General features: G+C 42.3%; 1 protein-coding gene across 2 annotated transcripts in view; it reads right to left on the reverse strand.

Annotated features, from left to right (window-relative positions):
• Positions 1-23,594, reverse strand: part of PPP3CA (protein phosphatase 3 catalytic subunit alpha) — a 363,115-nt gene extending 339,521 nt beyond the window's left edge. The window contains exon 1 of one of the 2 annotated variants that reach the window (XM_023734723.1): positions 23,572-23,594. Coding sequence is in view for 1 of the 2 variants with exons in the window: in XM_023734721.1 (XP_023590489.1) it covers positions 22,036-22,093 (58 nt within the window). In the remaining variant the exon portion in view is untranslated. Of the gene's footprint in view, positions 1-22,035; positions 22,582-23,571 lie in introns of those variants that run through there. The other variant, XM_023734721.1, reaches the window with a different exon arrangement.
• Between the last annotated feature and the right edge of the window lie 2,850 nt (positions 23,595-26,444).

The following is a 26,444-nucleotide window of genomic DNA, read 5'->3' on the forward strand; positions in this document are numbered from 1 at the left end:
CAAATAACTGAAAAGAACAGGTAAAAGAATTAGAATGTAAGAAAAAAAGAGAGAAAGAGATGGAAGAAGACTCAATTGGTATTCAGACAATTCCTGGAGCCTTGTTTCTCACCAATGCCTCTACTGCAGCTTGGACTTCTTCCTTCAGTACCATTGGTTCTTGATCATATGCTACCTTCTGAAATGGGTGAATGTCAACCAGTTCTTTTTGGTACAGTTACTCTGTGTATTCCTTCCATCTTTTGATGCTTCCTGCGTCGTTCAATTTTTTGCTCATAGAATTCTCCAGTATTGCAACTCGAGGCTTGCATTTTTTCTTCAGTTCCTTCAGCTTGAGAAATGCTGAGCATATTCTTCCCTTTTGGCTTTCTAACTCCAGATTTTTGCACATTTCATTATAATACTTTACTTTGCCTTCTCAAGTCACCCTTTGAAATCTTCTCTTCAGCTCTTCTACTTCATCATTTCTTCCTTTTCCTTTAGCTACTCAACATTCAACAGCAAGTTTCAGAGTATCTTCTGACATCCATTTTGCTCTTTTTTTTGTTTTGTTTTCTCTCTTTTTAGTGACTTTTTGGTTTCTTCATGTATGATGTCCTTCACGCCATCCCACAATTTTCAACCAACAGATGCAATACTGGTAGCACTCACTCGTCTATGTCAAGAAATTTGGAAGACAGCTACCTGGGCAACCAACTGGAAGAGATCCATATACTTGACTATTCCAAAGAAAGATGATCCAATGAAATGCAAAAATTATTGAACAATATGATTAATACCACACGCAAGTAAAATTATGCTGAAGATAATTCAAAAACATTTGCAGTAGTACATCAATAAGGAATGTGTTTTGCATGTGGCAAGGACATGAATTTGGGGGGGCCGAAGAGTGGAATGTTATGGGTTCAACTGTGTCCCCCAAAAATATGTATTGTAAATTTTAACCTCTATGCCCATGGTTATAATCCTATCTGGGAATGGGCTGACTTTGTTATGTTAATGAGGCAGGATTAGTGTACGGTGTGTCTTGAGTCCATTTCTTGAGACATAAAAAAGCTTAAAACAAAAAAGCCAGGAAGAAGAGTTGGGGGAAGAGAGATGCCAAGCCACATGAAGATCGCTCAGGAGCAGAAGCTCAGAAGAGACAAAGACCCTCCTCCAGAGCCAACAGAGAAAGCCTCCCCCTAGAGCCAGCACCTGAATTCTAACCTCCTAACCTGTGAGAAAATAAATTTCTGTTTGTTAAAGCCACTCATCTATGGCATTTTTATTATAGCAGCACTTAGATAACTCATATAGAATTTGGTACTAGGAGAGTGGGGTGATGCTCTAACAGATACCTAAAATGTGGAAGTAGTTTTGGAATTGGGTAATGGGTAGAGGCTGGAAGAGTTTTAAGGTGCCTAACAGTAAAATCCTAGATTGCCTTGAAAAGACTGTTGGTAGAATTATGAACATCAAAGGCAATTCTAGTGAGGGCTCAGAAGGAAGTGAGAACTGCAGAGAAAGTCTCTATTTCCTTAGAGAATACTTATGGTGCCACCAACAGAATGTTGCTAGTAATGTGGATGTTAAATGTGCTTCTGGTGAGGCTTTAAAAGAAAATGATTGGACAATGGAGGAAGAGCGATGCTTTTTATGCAGTGGCAAAGAACTTTTCTGAATTATGTACGAATGTTTGGTGGAAGGTAGAACTTGTAAGGGATGAACTTGGATATCTGGCTGAGGGGATTTCTAAGCAAGATCTTAAAAATGCCAAGTGGTTTCTCTTTGTTGCTTATAGTAAAATGCAAGAGGAAAGAGATGGACTTAAAAAATCAACTGTGCAAAATGAAAACAAAACTTAAAGATTTAGAAAATTCTGTTGTACAAACTATGGCCACGTAACCTAGAATGTTCACCAAGGACATGGCTACACAATCTTTTGTTAAAGAGATTAAGCCTGTGATTGATGGATCTAACCAACTACCACAGCAGGAAACCCATCAGCTTAGACTGAAGAGGACAGAGGAAGAATGAAAGGCAAGAACATTGACTACCTCTTGGAATTCTACAAGCCGGAAACAGCCAAAGGAGCTACATCTACTGCCCTCCAAGAAAAGAAAAGGACCATCCCTGGAGCAGCTTGGAGATCAGCAGAACTGTTGGAAGGAGCACAGGAAGCAGGACCTTCTTGGTTTCAAAGGGTGGGGCCATAGCCTCCTAGGTTTCAAAGAATCAAATCTTTGCCAGCTCAGTTCTGGAGTGCAGAGCTGCTGTTAAGGTGTGCCACGGGGATGGGACCACTGCCTAAAGCTGAGGGGGCAGTAATGTCATGCCCAAGGGGCAGAAGAATGGGGTCTGCTGGGGCCAGGCATGTGGAGTTGCCACTCAGATGGCCTAGGAGAATGCAGCTGCCTAAAGCCAAGGGAGCAGAGTTGCATTCCCAGTGGGCCTGGAACGCAGAGCTGAAGCCCAGGACCGAAGGGCCTCCACCAGGAATCCAAACCGTGTGGCCAACACCAGAGTCAGGAGGCCAGGGCCATTGCCGAAACAGTCTCAGAAAACAGAAGATTGTTTTCAAGACTTGAGAGCTAATATAATTTGTTCTGCTGGGTTTTGGACTTGTTTGGTGCCCGTTATCCCTTCTTTCCCTACAATTTCTCCCATTTGTAATGGATATGTCTACCTTGTGCCTGTTCCACCACTGTACTTTGTAAACAGATAACATTTAGTCTAGATTTTAGAGGTTCGCAAATGAAGAGGAATTTTGCCCCAGGATGGAATAAGCCTAAAGTCTCCCCTGTATTTGATTTAGATAATTCAGAAGATGAGATTTTTGGACTTGGAGTTGATTTAAGACTTTTGGGATGATGTGATGGGGTGAATGTGTTTTGCATATGGCAAGGACATGAATTTTGGGAGTCCAAAGGGTAGAATGTTATGGATTGAACTGTGTCCCCAAAAAATATGTGTTGTAAATCCTAACCTCTATGCCTGTGGTTATAATCCCATTTGGGAATGTGCTAACTTTGTTACGGTAATGAGGCAGAATTAGTGCAGGGTGTGCCTTGAGTCCATCTCTTTGGAGATACAAGAGAGTAAAACAAGCAAGCCAGCAAGCAGAGATGGAAGAAAAGAAGTGCTAAGCCACATGAAAAAGCAGTAGCTCAGAAGAGACAAGGACTTTTCTCCAGAACCAACAGAAAAAGAACACTTTCCCCTAGAGCCAGCACCCTGAATTCAGACTTCTAGCCTCCTAAACTGTGAGAAAATAAATTTCTTTTGTTAAAGCCACCCACTTGTGGTATTTCTGTTATAATAGCACTAGATAACTAAAAAACTTTGCACTTAGGATTGTAAAGTTATCACAAAACCCAGAGTGGGAGGTAGATGAGGAGGTCAGGTATTCCATAAATCAAGAGTATTAGAAAAGGTAATTCAAATTGTTGTTGTTCTAGGTACCATCGAGTCAATTCCAACTCACAGTCACCCCATGAGACACAGTGAAACTGTCCCATAGAGTTTTCCTGGCTCTAATATTTACAGAAGCAAATTGCCAGGTCTTTCTTCAGTAGAGCAGTTGGGTGGGATTGAACCACCAACTTTTCAGTTAGCAGACAAGCATTTAACCATTTGTACTACCAGGGATCCTTAATTCAACTTGGGCTATATTAATAAAAAGCATGATACTAGAGGGGAAAAAGGCAGTACTAACACTATTTTGTGATGAATAGGAATATCTTCTCCAGTTAATTTGTTTAATGGAAAAAAACAAATGAATTATGAGCTGGGCATCATGCTAACCACTGGAGAGAGGTAACTGGATAAGACCCCTGCCTTCAAAGATGTCACAATTAAGGAGAAAAATAAGTTACAAACGTTCACGATACATTGTGTGTACAAGGTGCAAAAAGTAGCACAGACAGCTATGCTTTAAGGGGATCAGAGGTCTTACACAGGAGAGAGATACAATAAAGAGTGAGAGTATTCCACGCAGAGGTGTAGAAAATACAAAGGCATAGAAGATATGGTTGGGATTTTCAGGTAGTTCGGTTTAGATCAATGAGCTTTACTTAAGCCAAACACAGCCAAGCATTGAGAATACACATATGAACAGAAAATGTTCTTCCTGCTCTCAAAGAACTCACATTCTAAGAAATTAGAGAGAGGTTAAAATAAATTCAGTACAGTGTGACATGCTGTATTATAAAAATTTTCAAAATTCATACGAGAAGGGTTACATTTCATAATATACAGAGTTCCTACAAATCAGTAAGAAAAAGATAAAAGGAGATTAGCATTATCAGATTTTCATTTTACAACCATCACTCTAGTGACAGTGTGGGAAAATTAATGTATGGGAGGGAGCAAGATTAAAAGCAAAGAGACTGATGTTAAGAGATTACCGCAATACAAGGTGAAGTATTAAAAAAACCTGAACTAAATGGCAGGTTTAATTAACTGGATGAATGTTGGTAACATCACCCAGGATAGGAAACACAGGAGAATAAAGAGTTACCCTGCTTTATTTTCACCATGACCCATACACAGCAACTACTCCATATAGGATTTTAGAGAAAGTGTCAGGGAAAAGATTAGGCTGCAAATATAGATGTGATTTGTTTGTCATTAGCCTATAAGCAGAAGCCAATTGTATGAGTGCAAGATGAGACTGCCTGGAAGAACTTGTAAAAGAATAAAAGAACACTAGCATTTAGGATTCAGTCAAGAGGAGCTGGTAAACATGTCAGAGGAAGAAGAAATCCATAAAAGCCAATGAGGAGAATGTTTCAAGGTCATCACGCCAAATATTGCAGAAACCACCAATTGGGGAGTGATTGGTGACCTTTGCCAAACTGTGCTTCCAAACTACAATGGATTTGAGAGTGGGTAGCAGACGGGGAAGTACATACTTCAATACAGGTTATTACCTCTAGATGTACAAAGCTTAACTTCCAAAGGAGCTGTCCAACAATGAAATAACAATACCTAACATGTACTGATGGCTCTCACTGAGCACGGGGCTAGGCATTTACATACAATTGCTCTCTTCATTACAACAACCATGTAAAAATGAGTACTATCATTCCTACTTTTCAGTAAGAAAAACGGGTTCTGAGGGATTAACTAATTTGCCCATGGACACACAGCTGGCATATGGAAGAAGCAGGACTGAAATCCAGGTTTTCTCTAGCTCCAAACCAATATTCTTTCCACATTCTCATGCTGCCTCCCCATCAACGACAGGGTTCGAAGAGGAAAAAAAAGAGGCTTAGTAACCATACAACAGGAATGTCTTTTTTCTGAGGGGGTGGAAGTAATAGTTGAACTGGTTAACTTTTAAAGTCACTTCCATCTTCACTAGCCCATGATTCTATATTATATACCTTGCTCACTGGTGAAGTATAGTAGTTACAGAATTTGATATAAATGCTCATCCGTTGCTGCACCTTTCATGCTTTCTTCATCTTAAAATAAGCCACATGTCCCAACAATATGCCTATATATAATACACATAGAGAAAATTAATATTGGGCCCATTTATTTTTGCCAAAAATGAAAGTACATTCTATGAAGACAGTTGATCACTCATTCTTGTGCATTCCCACAGCATGTTGCACCTTCTGTTGTTAGAGTAATTACAACTTCTACTATGATTTGTTTTTGTCTCCCGCACTGGACAGTAACCTCCAGAGACTGCCTACTCTACACTAAGCTCTGAGAATGTAGTGCAGAGCCAGGCAAGCAGTGAGCACTAAAACGCTGATGCTTGCATGGGTAGGATGGAAGGGTAGGATGGACTGATGGATGAATTGATAAATGAAAGAAATATTTTCAACAGCCATTTTGCACTCATTAATGCATTATTTAATCTATTTACTAGCTGGGATATTACAATTACAGCATATCTGGGGGGTAATGTAAAATGGAGTCATACTTACAAAAGGCATGGGATATGGATTTAAAAAGAGGCATGAACTGCTGGTGGGAATGTAAAATGGTACAACTATTTTGGAAAACGATATGGCACTTCCTTAAAAAGCTAGAAATAGAAATACCATACGATCCAGCAATCCCACTCTAGGAATATATCCTAGAGAAATAAGAGCTATCACATGAATAGACATATGCATGCCCATGTTCACTGCAGCAGTGTTCACAATAGCAAAAAGATGGAAACAACCTAGATGCCCATCAACAGATGAATGGATAAACAAACTATGGTACATACACACAATGGAGTATTAGGCAACGATATAGAACAATGATGAATCTGCGAAGCATCTCATAACATGGATGAAACTGGAGGACATTATGCTGAGTGAAATAAGTCAATCATAAAAGGACAAATATCATATGAGACCACTACCATAAAAACTCATGAAAAGATTTACACACAGAAAGAAACAATCTTTGATGGTTATAAGGGATGGGGGAGATGGGAGGGAAAAAAACACTAAATAGACAATAGGTAAGTGGTAACTTTGGTGAAGGGTAAGACAGTACACAATACTGGGGAAGACAACAAAATTTGTCCAAGGCAAGATCATGGAAGCTCCATAGACACATCCAAACTCCCTGAGGGACCAAATTACTGGGCTGAGGGCTGTGGGTACCAGGGTCTCAGGGAACATCTAAATCAACTAGCATAACATAGTTTATAAAGAAGATGTTCTACTTGCTACTTTGGTGAATAGCATCTGGGATCTTAAAAGCTTGTAAGCGGCCATCTAAGATACTCCACTGGTCTCACCCCATCGGGAGCAAGGGAGATTGAAGAAAAGTGAAGACACAAGGGAAAGATTAGTACAAAGAACTAATGGGCCACAACTACCAGGGCCTCCACCAGACTGAGTCTAGCACAACTAGATGGTGCCCAGCTACCACCGACTGCTCTGACAGGAATCACAATAGAGGATTCCAGACAGAGCTGGAAAAAAATGTAGACAAAATTCTAACTCACAAAAAAAAAAAAAAAAAAAAAAAAGACCAGATTTACTGGTCTGACACAGACTGGAGAAACCCCGATAGTATGGCCCCCTGGACACTCTTATAGCTCAGTAATGAAGTTACTTCTGAGGTTCACCCTTCAGCCAAAGATTAGACAGGCCCATAAAACAAAATGAGACTAAATGGACATACCAGCCCAGGGGCAAGGACGAGAAGGCAGGAGGGGACAGGAAAGCTGGTAAGGGGGAACCCAAAGTTGAGAAGGGGAGAGTGTTGACACGTCATAGGGTTGGCAACCAATGTCACAAAACAATATGTATATTAACTGTTTAATGAGAAACTAGTTTGCTCTGTAAACTTTCATCTAAAGTACAATAAAAAAAAAAAGGCATGAACGTTCACTTTCAAAACGACTCCTAAATAGAGAATTTCCCTGGATTCAATACCACCCAAAGGCAAGAACATTTAGTCAATTCACTAACAAACCAAACCCACTGCCACTGAGTCCATTACGACTCATAGCAACCTTACAGGACAGAGCAGAATGGCCCCATAGGGTTTCCAAAACTGTATCTTTATGGAACAGATGCCACATCGTTCTGCCTAGGAGCAGCTGGTGGGTTCAAATCGACCTTTAGGTTAGCAGCCAAACGCTTAAACACTGTGCCACCACGGCTTCTTCCATTTACTGAAGTATGTTTTAAAGATCAGTTACTTTTGAAATTTCTACCAAAGATGGTCAATCTATCCTAAATAAACACGTAATCATGGAATTTCAGGCATGGTAGCCCCTGGGAGATGTTTGAGGATGGGAGACTTTAGAGCGCTTTGAAATCACACATCAGAGCTGCCCACCTATATGTTTCAAAATCTATTTATAGATCTGACTAAAAAAAGTGTATTCTCCAATCATAGGTCTCCATCTTTTTTTCCATCAAGATGCACACGACACAGCATTTGAACAATGAATGAATTGGACTCTAATGAACCACCCTCAAAAATGGTCAGAGAAATAAAGCAAACATTGCGCATATTCCAGAGCCCTGGAGGCGCAGTGGTTAAGAGTTTGACTGCTAACCAAAACGTCAGCAGTTTGAATCCACTAGCCGCTCCTTGGAAACCCTATAGGGCAGTTCTGCTGTCCTATAGGGTTGCTGTGAGTCAGAATCAACTCGACAGCAACGGGTTTGGGTTTTTTTGGTCACATATTACTAGAATTTATAATTTCCATTGTGATTAAAAGCCTATCAGTAAGCTCAAGCAGGCTGCAAGTTATGCAAAATTCCCACTCTGACAGCTGCAGTTCCATCACTTTCTCTCCTGCAGGAGAAAACACATCAGAATGCAAGTGAAAGTGACATTTTAGGATTAAACTTGGATCCAGTCTAGTTTATATATAGATACTTTAAAATAAATCATTTGCAAACTTCTATATGTTCTCAGTAGCTGTTAATACCTCACAGCTGAGTGTAACACAGCAATGTGTTGTGACACCATAGCTGGAAGTCACTGGCCGCCATTAGGTCTCAGTGAAACTTGAGCTAGTTCTCAAATTATAATCGAATTCACTGGGTTACTGAAATTCAGTGGCCTTAAGAGCCGTTAATAAACAATCTTCAAAGATTGGGCCCCACAACATTTGTAGTAACTGTTAAATGAGAAACTATTTTGTTCTATAAGCCTTCATCTTGAGAATAACAGCACAATTCGAAGACCATAGTCAGTGTCACTGAACGGTGCGTGTAGAAATTTTTGAAATGGTGTATCTTTGGCTATGTGTATTTTCACCAAAAAAAAAGTTTGAGAAGTTAGAGGGTTGATATGTTGTGGGGTTGTTAACCAATATCATAAACAACATGTGTACTTCTGTTTCATGAGAAACTATTTGTTCTGTAAGCCTTCACCTGATGTACAGCAAAAAAAAAAAGTTTCTACATGTTAAAAAAAAAAAGATTGGGCCCCACAAATGAGTAGGCAGAACAGGCAGGTTTGCCTGTAGTCAAGAGGGATGCTGAGTTGCCTTCATGGTGTGATTTGACAAGTAAACAAGGGACTTGGCCTCTCTCTCAATTACCCCACTAACCTCATTCCATGGTGCATATTATCATCCTGTCTTTATTACTCCCTTGTATTAGAAATAAAAGATGAAAGCAATGCATCTGCTATCTAGGTTTTCTGGGACGCTCCTACTTAAAGAACACCTTGAAGCTACAGCAACCCTGGAAAAATGAGGGGAATTTCACCAGGAGGGGCACAAGCAGCAAGAGCATCATGAGAGTGGCAATCCCCATTTAGCCAAGGGTCATCACTGGATGCTGACTGAGCCCACTTGTGAAGGACTTGCATCCCAGACAGTTTAAGGATCAGCATGAGGTCATAGAAGGGCAAGGCACAAGTACTGAAGCAACCAAGCCCAAGATGCTGAAGGTTCCCTGGAAGGAGGCAAGCCAGGATAAACTTTTCCTCATGTCTCCACTGTCAAAGGGTCTTGGATTTAAAGGAAGGCTCCTAGGATAGAGAAGGGCTTGGAAATCATGCTATGTGGGGAATAACTAGAAGACTTAACAACATGAACACTGTTTTAATATCAAATTGGTTCTCTTATGGAAGACAAATAAGGCTCATTCTATGAAACTCCACAGAGCCATGCTAGGAACAATGAATGTGTGTATCAGAGAATCAGGAAGCATTTCCTGGCACGCAGAGATGTCAGGGATGGAATAGGAGATCCTATGAAATAGGGAGCTCCGTCTCATTAGATGTGTTCATGCAGTGGCAGGATTACCATTGTCAGGGAGGTTGGACAGAGGGGTTTACATTGGGCGTGGCCTAAGCTAGACTTCTGGTGCACCTTCCAATTCTAAGAGTCTGATGCATTTGTTAGGCCTTGCATCAGGCACGAGCAGGTGTTAAGTGATAAAAGGTTTCCCACGTATTCTCCAACCCCTCTCCCAAGCACAGTCAGAGGACTGTTTCAGAGACAGATGGGGAATTAGATTTCCAAGGCTCCTTCCAGCTTCAGAATTTCTTAACTTTAGGTTTAGACCACTCTTTGGCATATACGCAGGTTCACATTTGCTTGCAATCCAAGTAAATGAGAATCTATTTTATTCTCTCTAGTCAGAAGATCCCCAGAATCCATTCCAGTGTTAAATGTCTCTGACTGTTAAAAAAATAAAACAGTCTAACTAAATCTCTGATGCGTCCAATTACTGATAGTTGATTGTGGTGGACAACATCTGAGTGTGATCCACCGTAGAGACTTGCTAATACTTGAAACCTATAGCCAAATCACAACTCAGTCTTTTTTTAATTCAGAATGAATAATCCCTGTTCCTGTCACAGTTTGAAGTCCTTTAATCATCTAGGGAGCTTTCTTAACTGTTATCTTGGATTTCCATATCCACTTCCAGAAATGCCCATGGAATGAGACAGATTTCTCAGGTAGAATTCTGACCAGAGATAAAGACAACAGAGACATCCCTCCCAGATGCTGAATGCAAAAGTTGACAATGATGAGACTGAATACAGGAAAACTGTAGCTTCTCTAGCCTTCAACTCCTTGGACGAAAAATATTTCTGCACTAGAGAGATTAAATCCTGGATCATCTGAGAGACTTGAAATATTGCTTTAAAACTAAAATAAACGTGAGCTGGGCTTGCTTTAATGGGGAGCCATACATCTAAGTGTGGGCTAGTACAGGTTCAGTGATCACCTGTAAAAACTCACTGAGAGCAGGTGCCTCACCATACTGCCTCCCTGTTGGTGTGAACTCAGGTCTGCGCTTCTCTAGAAACTCTCACCATGTAGACATGCCATCCACGAGCACCTTGTACTCATGCACGGGGCCTGAAGACTTTTGATTGGTATATACAGTCATCTCATCTCAGCACGCAGTACGTTGTACATCTCTGTTCTGATTTGCAACCCTGTTAACTTGTATTCATCTGTGGTTGAGCACTTCTCTAAGGAAGCAGTAAGACTGTGAATTCTAATCTGGACCTCTCAGATGCTTGTCACAGTAACTCTCCCCCAATTTAGTATCATCAGTCTTTCTAAGAAACCATCATCCACCTTTGAGAAAACTGACCTATACAAGTTTCAACTGACACTGATCCTGCAGTCCCTGGGTAGGTAAACCACTCTTTCGGGTTATGCTTCTGCACACTGGTTATCGGGCAAAAACCATATAATCCTAATTATAGGATTAGGATGCTCTAATGAAATAGAGCTTTTCAAAAAACTCATGGGAAGACACTCTTCTACAGGACTGGTGCTTACGAATCAAGAAAACTCATCAGATGTTTGTGAGCTAACCATTTTAAAATCTACCACATTTCCAAGTAGAAAAAGGACCCTACAATTTAGAAGTTTAAATCCATCTTAGCCTTTCCCTATTTCATTCATTTGACAAGCACGTATTAAAATGCTTATTCTATGGCAAGCACTGTGTTAGGGGCAAAGATACAAAGATAAATGGAATCAGGCCCAACCCTCCAGAGCTTTCCACTTCAGTGGGGAGGAGAAGCAGACAAGTAAGCATCGTGTTAAGTGGTTAAGTCCCCTAATCGAGGTGTCCTCTGTGACAAGGAAGAGGCTGACTCCCTTTACTCTGACGGATGTGTTAGGAGATGCGGTTCCCCAGAGGAGGTGACATTTCAGCTGAAGCTTGAATGATGAATTGGGTCAGGTGAACTGTGGTGATCCAAGTAAATCAGGCCCACACAGAGAAGGAACATGCTTACTTTAATTTATTAGCATTAAATATACATAATAGACCAACAATTCAAAAATGCCAGATTTTATTATTTTTTTAAAAAATCATAATTCCTTTGTAAGAAACTAACAAAAAAATAAGACAACCTTGAAGTCCTGATTCAGGTTCTGTCATTTTAAGAGAGTGTATTATGCTTTTAATTTAATTTGATAAAATGGCATAGCTTATAAGACATTTAAAAACAAATGTCAACACATGGCTTAAAGCCCACTTTGGAGAATATAAGGAGTCAGCACAGTTGGTGCCACTTTTGTTTTTTTTTTAACTCCTCATAGCCCATGTATCTTTCCACTGGATAGCGTCCAGTGACATTTTGGGGGCCAGAGGAGGGCAAGAGGCTACACTGGAGAAGGCTGCATTTCTGGATTACAACAGCATTATAGGAATGATAAATTGAGATGTAAACAAAGAGTTTCCGGGGTTTTTTTAACATTAAATTTGCCAGGTCATTTTCTCTTCTAGTCCAAGTCTGAACAATAAATAAGATATATAAATCACCCCATAAATCAAACACAGTGATTAACATATCTTTTCTCACTTGTCAAAAATTGATCAGCCTAAAGGACATACAACAAAAACTGAAAGAAAGCTTTCAAGTTCAAGCTAATAAGCTAAGTTTAAAAGGATTTATTTAGCCTTTTAAACTCAACTGGCATAAAGCCAGTCCAAATGGACAAACAACAAAACTACCCTCAAACTAATTGTGTCACCTTATTAACGTCTCCTTCTCATGCTCCATTCTCTAACACAGCTGAGAAAGGAAACTTTCCAATTAACCAGACAATCACCATATAGAACCTTTACAAAGAATAAGAACTTAATATAATACAGTCAAAATAAACATATACTTTGTCTCCATTTATTGCTTCAGGAGACACGTGAGCATTCTGCAATACCCAAATCGTTCAACAAGAATTTATTCAGTGCATAATGAGCAAGGCATTGAGCTAGGTACCACTGGTTCAATGACCATATTTTCCAAACTAAAATTTTGACTATACATATTAACAAATAATTTTATGTAACTTTCGAGTGCGTGCAGCCGTCTGGGAGACATGGTTTAGACAGTGACATACCAGAATTTCCAAAACATTCTAATGTTACATAGGGACAAGGAACTGAATATTGCAAATCATAACTACACCCACTCCTCACTTATCAACATGGTTAGGTTCCAAGGACCAGGTCATTATGTGAAAATTGGCATTATGCAAAAATGAAGGATGACCACATCATATCACAAAATGGTGGACAGCTACATCATTACATAACTGCTACATTACATTATCACATAACTGCCGAGCCACTGAGAATCATGGCCTAGCCAAGCTGACACATAACCTTAACCATCACAGCCAGTGTTACTCTCATCTCACACTTCAGCATTCATTACTTAGTTATCTAGTGCTGCTATAACAGAAATACCACAAGTGGGTGGCTTCAACAAACAGAAACCCATTTTCTCATAGTTTAGGAGGCTAGAAGTCCAAATTCAGGGTGCCAGCTCTAGGGGAAGGCTCTCTGTCAGTTCTGGAGGAAGGTCCTTGTCTCTTTTGAGCTTCTGCTCCTGCAAGATCTTCATGTGGCATGGCATCTCTTTCCCCATCTCTCCTTGCTAGCTTACATTTAATCTCTTTTATACCTCAAAAGAGGTTGACTCAAGACACACCCTACACTAATCCTGTCTCATTAGCATAACAAAGACAACTCATTCCCATATGGGACATAGACACAGGTATAGGGGTTAAGATTTAAGACACATATTTTGGGGGGACTCAATTCAACCTGTAACAGTTACTGCCAGGTATAGATCATTAATGTGCAAAATAGTCGGATAGTAGATTTTTTACTATTGTTGTAAATGCAAAATGTTGGATAACAAGATAGTAGATAAGTAAGGAGTAGGTGTAGTAACATCCCCAGTTTAAAAAACAAAAACAAAACCCACTGGGGTTATACAGTCATTGTAGAAAGAGACTCTAATCCTTAAATCTTAGAATCTTAGAGCTGATGGGAAGTTTTTTAAATTTTAGCTCCATATGAATAAAACTCTGTCTTTGAACATCAGCCACCATCCTTCTGGTTTTATACCTGGTTTCAGAAAATGAAACCTGAAATTGACCAAAATTGTAAGGTGGTCTGTCATGATCTGGAGAGGCAGCTTTTAAAATAAACCCCCAGTATCTACTTGTTTGTTTTACTCTTTTGCAGGCAAGTACAGAATTTCTAGTTGCAAGAGAGAAATATATAGAAAGTCAGAAAGACCAACTTCTAAAATCAAGTCACAATTTATTTTGTTGTGAGGCAAAAGCAAGAACTGGGGAAATAAAAAGAAGAAAAACATAAAGTTCTATTCCTCACTATGATGATCTCAAAAAGAATCAATGTAATTCCAAAAACACAGCACTGTAATAATGTATTATTGCTGTCTCAGTCAGGATTTTTATTTTTTTAATACGTAAGGCTTCAGCTACCTGAGTACAGATTTGTGAAAATGGGTCTGAAATCCCAGCAGCGAGTCTATGTCCTCAAGCTGACAGACCATCTGATTTAAACCATTATTCAGAACACCTGACTGTGTTCACATTCCTGCAAGGAATATGAAAAATTTTACTTGACTTCTTATATGAAATACAATTGATGGGTTCATATAGGAGAAGGAGATATGGTAAAATAAAATGGGTTGAAAAATGCTAAAAACTTCACGACTTCTAATTTCTTAGTTTACAAACAGAAAACTTCTTTTAGTGCCTACACATCATGCCTACCTGATGCCTGTATTTAACCAAATCCCCAAACCAGTGCTATAGTGTAGGTCATTATCAATAGTTCAGAAAAAGCAGCTTATGATGATGATGTTTGTCATGGAACCGATTCCAACTCATAGTAACCCCATGTGACTGAGTAGAACTGCCCCGTAAGGTTCTCTAGGCTGTAATCTTTACAGGAGCAGACTGCCAGGTCTTTCTCTCTGGGAGCTGCTGGGTGGGTTGGAACCACCAACCTTTCAGTTAGCAGCTGGGAGATAAACCGTTGCATCACCAGGGCTCCTTAGCTTATTACAGTGCCCTTCAAACTAAAGGTAAATAAAACCTTTTAGCAGCAGAGTACCCTCTTTCCATCCCTGTGTATATATCTACCAGAATAGAAAACAATATTTAACAGTATACTTCTTTAGCAGACCCGTGCCAATAAACCAGATTATAACAGTTATAACCAGAATTTGATATTTCTGCTAAACACAGAGATATAAAATCTTCTCATAATCAAACAATTTTACATAGGTAGTAATTTAGTAAAACAAAAACGCTTAACTGTTTTCAAACACAGTTCAAAATAGAAAAGCATCTTTGCTAAAAGAATCTGCTTACACTTACCTGCATTCTAACCCTACCTGTGGCCATTCCATCTGTCTGTCCCCATTTCATCAACTATAAAAATAAGTGTCACCATAAGGTACTGTTGTAAACCTAAGGCACTCATGAATTTCATTATTAATGGTTCTAACTATCTTGAGTGACCTTGAAAATATGTAACATGTTAGCATTTCTAATTCTGTGTCAGCAACAATTGAATCATCATTCCTAGGTGAATGGACCAAGTGTAACCATTCAGCCTCTCATATCTTATTTGATGATCCTCTGATTTGCACAAATGAGTCGTGGGTATGGTTTTACCCCCTTTTACATATGGGGAAACTAGCCTATGATACGTAACAGTGGAATTAACATAAAGTTGGAATTCAAGACAACCTCATTGTATCCCTCTGGAATATCAAGAGACTGCCCATACCAGAAAAGACGCTGAAAAAAACTGACAAAACTATTTTTTAGTAATTATCAACATTCCATATCATGAGTCATCACCATTCTTTATAGTTCTCAAAGTACAGGCAGTCCCCGGGTTACAAACATCCAACTTACGTACAACCCAAATGTCATGGATTGAATTGTGTCCCCAAAAAATATGTGTCAACTTGGCTAGGCCACGATTACCAGTACTGCGATTGTCCTCCATTTTGTGATCTGACAGAATTATCCTGCATCTGATGATATGTCGTAAACCCTAATCTCTGCCTGTGGTTCATGAGGCAGGATTGTTGTGTTGTTGATGTTAGATGCCGTCGAGTCAGTTTTGACACATAGTCACCCTATGTAAAACAGGACGAATCACTGCCCAATCCTGCACCATCCTCACAATTATTGCTATGTCTGATCCCATAATTGCGGCCACTGTGTCAATCCATCTCATCAAGGGTCTTCCTCTTTTCACTAACCCTCTAATTTACCAAGAATGAGGTTCTTGTTCAGGAACTGGTCCCTCCTTATAATATGTCCAAAGTACACAAGGCGAAGTCTTGCCATCCTCAATTCTAAGGAACATTCTGGCTGTACTTCTTCCAAGATAGATTTGTTCATTCTTCTGGCAGTACATGACAAATTTAATATTCTCTGCCAACACCATAATTCAAAGGCATCAATCTTTTCTTAGTCTTCCTTATTCACTGTCCAGCTTTCACATGCATATGAGGCAACTGAAAATAGGATGGCTTGGGTCAGGCACATCTTAGTCCTCAATGTGACATCTTTGCTTTTTAACATTTTAAAGAGGTTTTTTGCAGCAGATTTGCCCAAGGCAATACGTTGCTGGATTTCTTGACTGTTGTTTCCATGGGCATTGACTGTGGATCCAAGTAAAATGAAATCCTTGACAACTTCAATATTTTCTCTGATTATCATGACTAGTCCAGTTTTGAGGATTTTTTGTTTTCTTTATCTTGAGGTATAATCCATACTGAAGGCTACAGTCTTTGATCTTCATCATTAAGTGCTTCAAGTCCTCTTCACTTTTAGCAAGAAGAGGCAGGATGAGGTTAAGTTTGTTATGTTAATGAGGCAGGATTAGGGTAGGATGCAATATCCTTACTCAGGTCACAGCCCGGATCCTTATCTAAGGGGAGCTTCCCTGGGGTGTGGCCTAAATCACCTTTTATCTTATAAAAGGAGAGAGAAGGGAGCAGAGACAGGGACCTACCACCACCAAAAAAGAAGAGCCAGGAGTAGAGTGCATCCTTTGGACCCAATGTCCCTATGCCGAGAAACTCTTAGACCCAGAGGAAGGTTAATGCCAAGACACATGGAGGTCTCCAAGGAATGTCGGGCTCACAGATGTTGAAAAGAGACAAGGACCTTCTCCCAGAGCTGAGAGAGAGCGAAAGCCTTCACCTAGAGTTGGTGCCCTAAATTCAGACTTTTAGCCTCCTAAACTGTGAGCAAATAAGTTTGTTTGTTAAAGCCATCCACTTGTGGTATCTCTGTATACCAAGACAAACATTTGACTAACTTACATTAGAGACAGACCATACCTAAGTATTCCAACTTATGTACAAATTCAACTTAAAGACAGACTTAGGAATGGAACTTGTTCATAACCCAGGGACTGCCTATATCTGATATGATGTTTTCACAAAATGTTCAAAATGGTAATTTAACTGGGTTTGGTAAAAGAGAATATCTGTATAAAAAGCTCTTTTCCAACAAGGTCACTCTAAATTGATTCTTACTTTATTTGGTTTCATAATTAGTTTCAACTTTGCACATGGCTGACACAAAAAAACATAAGGAAAAGCCTAAGAGCCCAATTATAAAAGTTATAAATGTACAGTAATAAAAGTCGTATTTCATATCTCTAAAATTACAAATAAAACAGGTCATAAAGAAACACATAGATAAGAGGTATTTTTTAACTAATGAATGTTAGAGAAAACCACTTAACTAGATCCTAAGATGTTAATTTTTTACATTTTAACAGGATATCTTAAAACAGATTATTCGGTAAAGTAGAGGTTCTTCCCTGCCCCTACAAATATATATATATACATAATTTTTAAAACTTTGATTCTTAAAATTCATAGCATTTTATAAATCACTGAAATTTCCCTGAATCCTAGTCTCAATTGTTTTTTTAAGCCTACTTTACAGAATGTTTGAAAATAATGCACTTTACAATAGAAGTCCGGAAATATTAATGAACAGATCAACCTAATTTGTAATTAACAGCATGAATTTTCACGCTGTTCATGAAGTCCTGAAAAGGACTTGTTCTCTTAAGTATGTTAACAATGTTGTTTGTAGTATTAATTAGATTAGAGACCCCTTTCTTCATCTCCAGTGATGATGTAAACTTCAGCCACCAAACACTGATGTTTAATCATAGTAAATTTAAATTAATGACACTGAATTAATGAGGTTTTACTACACTCAAATGTAAAACCAGATACACGGAACAACTCAACTGATGGTCACAAAAGGTCAGTAAAAGAAATTCACTTCAATGAGCTCCTCTTCGCTCACGACAAAGAAATGGTATTATTAAATACTCTATTTCATGACATTTGTTACTGATGGAGCATATTCTTGTTCTCTTTTTAAGTAGAATTAGCAGACTCATTCAGCTAGAAATAAATACTGGTGGCTTGAATCCTTATTTAGTAATATTTTACTTAGCTACTTACTATCTTCTTGCTTACATGTTCTTAGATATTTTTCCAGAATTTTCCTGTGTACTTTGTGTACGCAAAAAGAATATAAGTTGACAATACACATGGAAAGACAGCTCCTTTTCTGCAACCCCGACAGCCAAAACCAACCTTAGACAAGGCACAACAGTCACCTACCCAGAGTTTTTGAGTGACTCCCCAAAACTCTTCCCAGGAATCTGTCCTCTACAGCTTGTCAAAGTATCTCAAATTTCTACCATTAAGATCAGTTTACGTGAAGGCAACAACCTTATTACAAAATACTTGGTGATGGAAATATAGAAAAGGGAAAGAAATGTTAATAAAGCAACATACTCATTATTACATATAGTTTAATTTCCTTCAAGTATTTAACTGTCATGTAGCAAAGTTCTAAGGCCAGGACAGAAAAGGTGTTGCAAGTAGGAACAGGCAGAGAGAAAGGAAGAGAAGCCAAAGTTTGGAATAAGGCACGTGGAGCACCATTGCAGAGAAAAGCCAGTGTTACCTGTGCCGCAGGGAGGAAGGCGGGAGTGGGGAGCCTAAGAGGATAGGTATTCTTCTATTTACTGTCCTCAGTCTTTTGTCTTATAGCTATGCAATGTTTCCTTAAAAATTATAATAACAGTAATAATGTAAAACAGTAAATGGCTCCAATTATTTTGATTTCCAACAAATGGCTTATCACGATGTTTTCCCTAAATTTTTATTTTTTCCAACGTTCCTTTACTTAAGAAAAGAGAAAATGAAATAGGACCGATTCTGGTAATTGAAGTAACTCTTTTGAGGTGATCTAAATGAATGCTTTTCATCTCCACTGTCATCATTCTCTTTCATTTTTATGGTTTAGAAAACGGATCAGGGTCTCTGAACACTCTCTAGCAGATGCTGCAAAACCTCAAGAACGACTTAAACTCAACCTACCTTTCTAAAGTTGCATTCTGGAAATGCAAATAAAGAAAGCTGTCACATCATATTACTACAAACAAAACCACAAACACTACTTTATTTCTAAACAGCAATTTGTTATACAACAAAAGATAGATCACAATGAAGATACACTACAAAACACCATGGCAGACCACGGTAATAATGATTCTAACACTTCTGATTTCCTATATGTAAGTACTTAAATATGACTATGTATACTTAGTATAAGGAGAGAGAGCTTAAGGTGAGCACAAAAATTTCCTCAAGGAAAATCCCTTTCCTGTTTTACTGAATGAACAATTCTCAGATTACTGAGATGAAGTTCTAACAAATCTTAAAGTCACAGTTTGGTGAACTCTGTATTATCCAATTTTTGCAAATATGAAAAATCATTTAGTAACTTATTTTCCATTAAGCATGCATGGTCTTTCCCCCCATTAAACACGCATATTCAATAGAAAATGTTATTTCATAGAAGACTGATACTCGAACTAGATTACCATCTCTAATAATTAATTATAAAAATTGTATGTATGACAAAATGTTGAAACCAGTGTTTGATAATGCTTTTTAAGCCAATAATATAAAGTCTCTAAGGAAGGGAAGAGAAACAGCAGCAGTGGTGCTCACCTTAAAATCAGCACTCATCAATAAAACTTTTTTCTATAAGCAAAATTTCACATAAGGATCCCAATCAAAACAAGTGCAAAAGCAACTTTTCCTATTTTGAGTGTATATCCACATTTGTATTTTAGTTCTGCAAAAATATGTAAACCAAAGTTTTTAGAACTTTTAATAATATAGCCTTGAAAAAAAACAAGACAAAACATCAGCCAGGTAATGGTTAAATGAGTTCTTCCACATTAACTGGTAAAGACACCAAGCCAGAATGTATGAACAATTATTTTTTCATTGTGCACTTGATGACAATTTTATGTTTACATTAAGAATTCATATTTTGTGATTTAAAACAGGGAATGTGACCTTATGTGTGCACATCCAGTGTTTTTTAATTGCCAACATTATTGCTATCATTTAAATTATAAGCTTTACATTAATTCGTTTTGAAAATAGGTGCCCTTAACATGCAGATTGGAGCTGCACCTATATTTCACACATTAGGAAGATATATTTTATTTTCTGATATTTCAGAAAAACTCTCAATTTTTGAAAATGTCAATAGAAGCCAGTGATAGAAAGTACAGCCCTTTTAATGAATTTAAATTGATTCTTTACATGAGGATCTGTACATGCAAAGAATAGTTGTGTATTTACAGTCTTACTTCAAGTCATTTGCAAAGCTATTTGCTTTTTATTTTAAGGGGTCTATGAATACTGAGTTGAGAGCAAGAGTTTTTTTTTTACTCTCTCAAAAAAGAGGACACAACTTCCCCCATCACCGATACCACCACCAGAAAAAAAAATTTTTTTACTTAAAAAACTGAGCAAACCTCTATGGAGCAAAGAACATTTCTGAATCTCCAGATGGACTTTTGTATAGTAATCATGGTCTTTATGCTACTGGGTTACTTAACATAAATGCTCATCGTGCAAATGCCTTTATAGCCTTGCATACTCTGGCCACATTAGATACTACCCCTGTTCCAAACACACACACACACACACACACAGAAACACAGACATACATACACACTCGCACCAGCCAGTGATGTCTAACTATTTCCAATTTCAGAGGCCCACTCCATGCAAAGCCCATGCCCATCCCTGCTTTGCTTGGTCCTGACCCCAGGAAGAAGAGATACTACTTCATCCCGGTGGGTCTGCTCTGTTCTCTCATCCTTCCAGGATTCATAGGCTGGTTCCTTCCCCACTCCAATCCGGAATACAGCGAGGATGGTGGATTCCCTCGTGCAATAACCAGAGGGTGACCACTGCCTGTCCTCTTCCCAACCCCACGCTTTCCACCCTAAAAGCCCAGAGCCATTCCTGCTAGGAGTATATAATCCCGTCGCGGGAGAGAAGAGCCAAAAATACGAATCAAATAGCCGGTTAAACCGGGGGTGCCAGGAGTAAGTAGGAGACGAGCGAGGTGAGGTTACCGCTGGGAAGGTGTGCACTAGGGAGCAGGGACCCCTTCAAGATCGGTGACAGGTCGGCTGGGGGCGGCTGGGGGCGACAAGGGATGTCAGAGAACTGCTATTCACGTCTTTCACCGGGCGTGTGGGGGAATCCCGGGGCGGCGGGGACTCTCGGGTCCTCCCCCGCCTCGTGCGCCCTCGGCGCACCCCCTCTGCCACCCGCTTCCCCGGCCGCAGCCCCCGCCTGGTGCGGGAGGAAGCGCCGGGCACCCCCCACGCTCTCCCGCTCTCTCGCGAGTCCTGTGCAGGCCCTTCCAGAGGGGAGGGGGAGGGGGCGCGGAGGGAATTGCTGCAATGAAGCGCCAAAAAAACCCTTCCTGAGCAAGGCAGTCGGTGGAAAGCCATGGCCACATAAAAATGCCATATTAATGTTTAAAACGCCATAAATCACCCCCCCTCTGCAAAAGAAAACCATAAACCCGATCCCATGCACGCCTGCGAGCAGCCACCCACTTCCTATTTCTGTCACAGCAGCTACACCCTACCGGCAACCACCCCCCGGGCGCCCCCTCCCGCCACCGCCGCCGCCACCCCCGCCTCCCCACGGCTCAGCCATTTGCCAACTGACGCCCCCATAAATAAAAATGCCCCAGGCGGCGCTGGGTGGGAGGTGTAGGGGAAGGTTGCCGCGGGGGAGGGGGGTTCGAAGGTTGCACAATATCCTAGAAGGTCCTTGGCTACAGCTGGGAGAGAAGAACCCCGAGCGGGGGAGGGGAGGAGAGCCACCCGGCCGCCTGCGGCACTCGGTGCACCCGGGCAACCGCGGCGCGCCGCTTACCTTTCACCACCCTGTCGGTCGTGGACAACTTGGGATCAATTGCCTTAGGCTCGGACATCTCCAGCCGCCGGGGGACAGCGACGCGCTGCTCGTCCGTCCGACTGCACACCCCGACCGGACCCGCGGGCCAGACACTCAATGCCGCCGCTGCCGCGCTGCAAACCGCTCAGCTGGAGGTCTGGGCTCAGAGCTGGCTTTAAAGTTACTGCCTTCTCCGCGCGTCCCTCCTCCTCCTCCTCCGCCGCCGCCGCCGCCGCCGCCGCCGCCGCCGCCGCCGCCGCCTTCACTCCTCCTCCGCTGCTGCCTCCAGCCCCACCGACTCCGCTCCGGGCTGCGCGTGTGTGGTGGTTATTTATTTATTTTCTAAGCACGCCTCTCGGTTCTTCTTTTATTCTTGGGGGAAGGGGGGATGGGGAGGAGAACACACACACACCAGCACCCACCCCGGCACGGAGACCGGGCACCGCGGAATGGAGCCCCACGCTCGCACACGGCCGGGATTAAGACCGATCACATGGGGAGGGTCGGGGGCGAGTAGGGAGAGGCAGGGCCACCGATGTCAGTGCCAGCAGCCGCGCCTCAGCGTCCTCGGCGGCGGAGAGGCAGCCGCCTCTGCTGCTGCTGCCGCTGCTGCCGCTGCCGCTGCCGCTGCTTCCCCACACGGAGCAACGCCGCCGCCACTGCTGCTGCTGCTGCTACTGCTGCCGCCGCCGCCGCCGCTGCCGCCGGAGACGTCCCGTCGCTGTGCTCGCCCCTGCCTTCTCGCGCCGCTCCTTCACTCACACAGGCACAGCCGCGGAGCTCGGCAGACACAGTCCGGGCGCAACCTACCCTCAGCCGCCGCCTCCGCTGCTGCCGCCACCGCGCCCGCCTCCGCCTCCTCCCCTTCCTCCTCCCGGCCCCCGCCTCTCGCGCCCCAGCAGCAGCCTCCTCCTCCTGGGCTTGTCCCCGGCCTCCCGCCCCGGCGTCGGGGTCTCAGGCGCGCACTGGTTGGCGCGCGCGTCACTCACAGCCAGGTGGCTGCCTCCCGGCTCCTCCCGCCTCCCGCTCCTCCTCGCCGTCTCCGCCCCCCGCTCTGTTTTCCCCGGGTGGCCAGTCCAGTGGGCCTGCCACCTCCACTGCCCAGTCTCTGCTCAGGTGTCACTATTGCTGGCCAGCTGGGCTTAGGGAAGGAGAATGGGTAAAGGGTTGCGGCTGGGAAGAGAGGAGCTCTACCGTGCCACCTCCACCCCCATCTCGCCTCGGCCCCTCAACCCTGCATACACCCCCGCGCTGCTTTGGCAACTGTGCCTGGTCGGCTGGGTTCAGCCGCAGTGTGAGTAGCCAAGTGCGGAGGGTGTCTCCGAGTGTGTGCGTGGCCCAAGAGAGGGCAAGAAGCAGGGGCGGGGAGTGGAGGGGAGGGGTGGCAACGAGAGGCGACTGAGAGAGGGCGGAGGAAGAAGAGCGCGGGGAGCTCCGGAGCCCGTGGCTCGGCTGCTGTCGCTGCCCCAGCTGTCCAAGGAGGATCGCCAAAACGGCGACGAATAAACAACTTACCTTGGGGAGACGGGCTCCCCCCTGTGAGAGGTGTACCGTTATTTTTTATACTGGGGCTTTTGTGTTGGCGTTGTTGTGGTTATTATTGTTTACCACCGGTGCATCCACACCTTCTGAGGAAGTGGCCGCTCCCGAATGTTGCAAGCCAGGGTTGTGGCGGAGGGTGCGGGGCGCTATGAGATGCTGGAGCGAGCTATCCAAGGAGGATGGGACGGGAGTCCGAGCGACTCCGGGCAACTCTGAGTCACCCGGGCGGTCCCGTGGTCTTCAGGGAGAAATGAAGGGGCCGGAGAAACACTGGAAAGCGTCGCCTTTCCCTTGTTCACGCACACGCAAGCAACCACTGGTTGGGACAGGTGACACCAGATCTTCCTTCCCTGCATATTCCAATCACCGGACACCCACTTGGTGCTGCCTATGCCTGCAGGGCCTTGGAGCCCAAGGGAGATCCCCCTCAGTTCCCTCCCCTTGGAAGGAGAGTAAAGGAGAGGATACGAGGCTCAGGAGGGTGGGCAGAGAGTGACAGTACAGTAGCCCCAATGCTGCTTTCTGACCCGGTGTCTGCGCGCCACAGAATCTGAAGAGTGGGTCTCCCTCAGCCAGAAGGTCACCTCTGCCCAGCCTCTCCTTGACCAAGAACGACTCAACACGAAAGTCCGGGCAAAGAGGATGAAGTTTCTTTGGGAATAATGAAGAAAGCTGTATAAATTTCTCACCCTCCACTCTTCCTGTTTTATTTCCAAATTCCTTCAATACCTGGTTGTTCCTATTTTCTGAACTGAACCATGAGTATGAGGGGACAAGTAAAATGTTTAGGGAGATAGGAAATGGCCTAAAAGAGAAGATTTTGGAGACAGGGATTAGATTAAGGCTTAAACTAATAAAGTTTTAGGAACCAACTGATGGTGCTGGAGCAAGACTTGAGTGGTGTGGCCTGCAAGAAGTTGGAGCACACACTAGAAGGTCAATGAGCTTTTGTGGAGGCCTCCAAGCAAAAGCAGACTTGCTGTAGAGTGTGCGCCACCAGCACAGAGAGGCTGCCACTGGCCCCAAGATTCTGCTACCCAATTCTTAACCCTAGGAAAAAAAAAAAAAAAGTTGCCATCTAGTCAATTCAGACTCATAGCTACCCTATAGGACTGAGTAGAACTGCCCCATAGGGTTTTGACCCCAGCATAGTGTGTGGTAATTAGGCAGACAATTCATTCAGTAACTATGCATTGTGCTCCAATTATGTGCCAGACACTGGTAGGTACTGGGTGGAGGAAGGGGAATGATTAGAAAATGATTCTTGGCCTCAGTAAATCCTAGAACTCAGTAGAACACTCAAAGAATAGAAAAACATAAGCTCTGAACGGCCACTGTATCTCCTCAAGTCGGAGTTGTTGAAAACAGCCTCCTGAGCGCAGGCAGAGCTAGTTGCTGAGGCAGATTTGGGAAGCTGGTCCCTGACCAGATGGCATACAGTGAGGGAGGGATGCCAAGGCCTGTGAGTGAAGAGGGCCTGCTTGGGGAAAGAACATGCAATCATGTCCAGGGATGCTCATTTCCAAGGCCAAGACGTTCTCTTTCACAGGTCGCCAACAGAGAGGCAGTTTCCGCCGTTATTTGGACTAACATTCACCAGGTGTAGGAAAAACACCTTTGAACCAAGATCAGAAGGCTTAAAATGTCAGCACCTTAGAAAAGTGTTATGATATAGGTAGGAAATGAAGGCACACCTTTCAGGCAAACCCTTCAGTCTGCTACATCTCTAGGACACCTCCTACTTGAGGTATGTGTACGGGGGAGGAAAAAAAGATGACTCATAGTCACTTTACAACACATCTTATTATCATCAGAGACTTTTATTTCGTGTGCATAATTCCGTAACTGTTGCAGCACAGACACATGTTAAACAAAATTGGACCCTGCTCTAAGGAAAAGTAGACAGTAGTGTATGAACCATGGACTAGTTTTGTCCATGGAGCCCTGGTGGTACAGTGGTTAAGAACTTGGCTGCTAACCAAAAGGTTGGCAGTTCAACTGCACTGGCCACTCCTTGGAAACCCTAGGGGGCAGTTCAACTCTGTCCTGTAGGGTCGCCATGAGTTGGAATCGACTTGACGGCAACGGTTTTTTTTGTTTGTTTGTTTAGTTTTGTCCATATACTTGGCCCACTGAAACAGACCACCAAATCATCTTTCTTACCAGATATTCTTTCAGATGTCCTACTATCTACTACAACCATGTTTTATCCTTTCAGACTGTCCAAGCAGTCCTTGATTGTGTTATCACTGCATAAGGTTAAGGAGTGCTAGTTAAGTGATATGGTTGCTAACCAAAACGTCATTGGAATCTACCAGCTACTCCTTGGAAACCCTATGGGGCGGTTCTACTCTGTCCTGTCAGGTAGCTGTGGGTCCTAATGGACTCCACAGCAACATTTTTTTGTTTTTTTTTTTAGTAGACTGCTAACCGAAAGGTTGGCAGTTTGAACTCAACCAGCAGCTCTGCGGGAGAAAGAAAGACTTGGTGATCTGCTTCCGTAAAGATTATAGCCAAGAAAAAGATAACTTGCAGTCTGCCAAAAATTGGTGTTTTCCCTTCCTTACTGTAGAATATAATTCTCTCTGGAAAGTATCTGGCTAGCTAAGGATTCCATTTCCCAGCCTGCTCTCCCTTGCATCTAAGTAGGTCCCTGTGACTAGTTCAGTAAACTGAAGTGTTTTATCACTTGCAAACCAAGGCAGTTAAGCACCAGATAGGCATTCTCCAGCCTATTGCTCCCTATTGTCTAGGTGAATGCAGGGGCTTCCAAGGCCTGGGATCATGCAGGAAAAAGGTAAGTCCCTGAATGATCACGTGGAGGAATGCTGCCCATCTGCTAGGAA

Source organism: Trichechus manatus, unplaced genomic scaffold, assembly GCF_000243295.1.
Source record: "Trichechus manatus latirostris isolate Lorelei unplaced genomic scaffold, TriManLat1.0 scaffold00071, whole genome shotgun sequence".
NCBI classification, from domain to species: domain Eukaryota; kingdom Metazoa; phylum Chordata; class Mammalia; order Sirenia; family Trichechidae; genus Trichechus; species Trichechus manatus.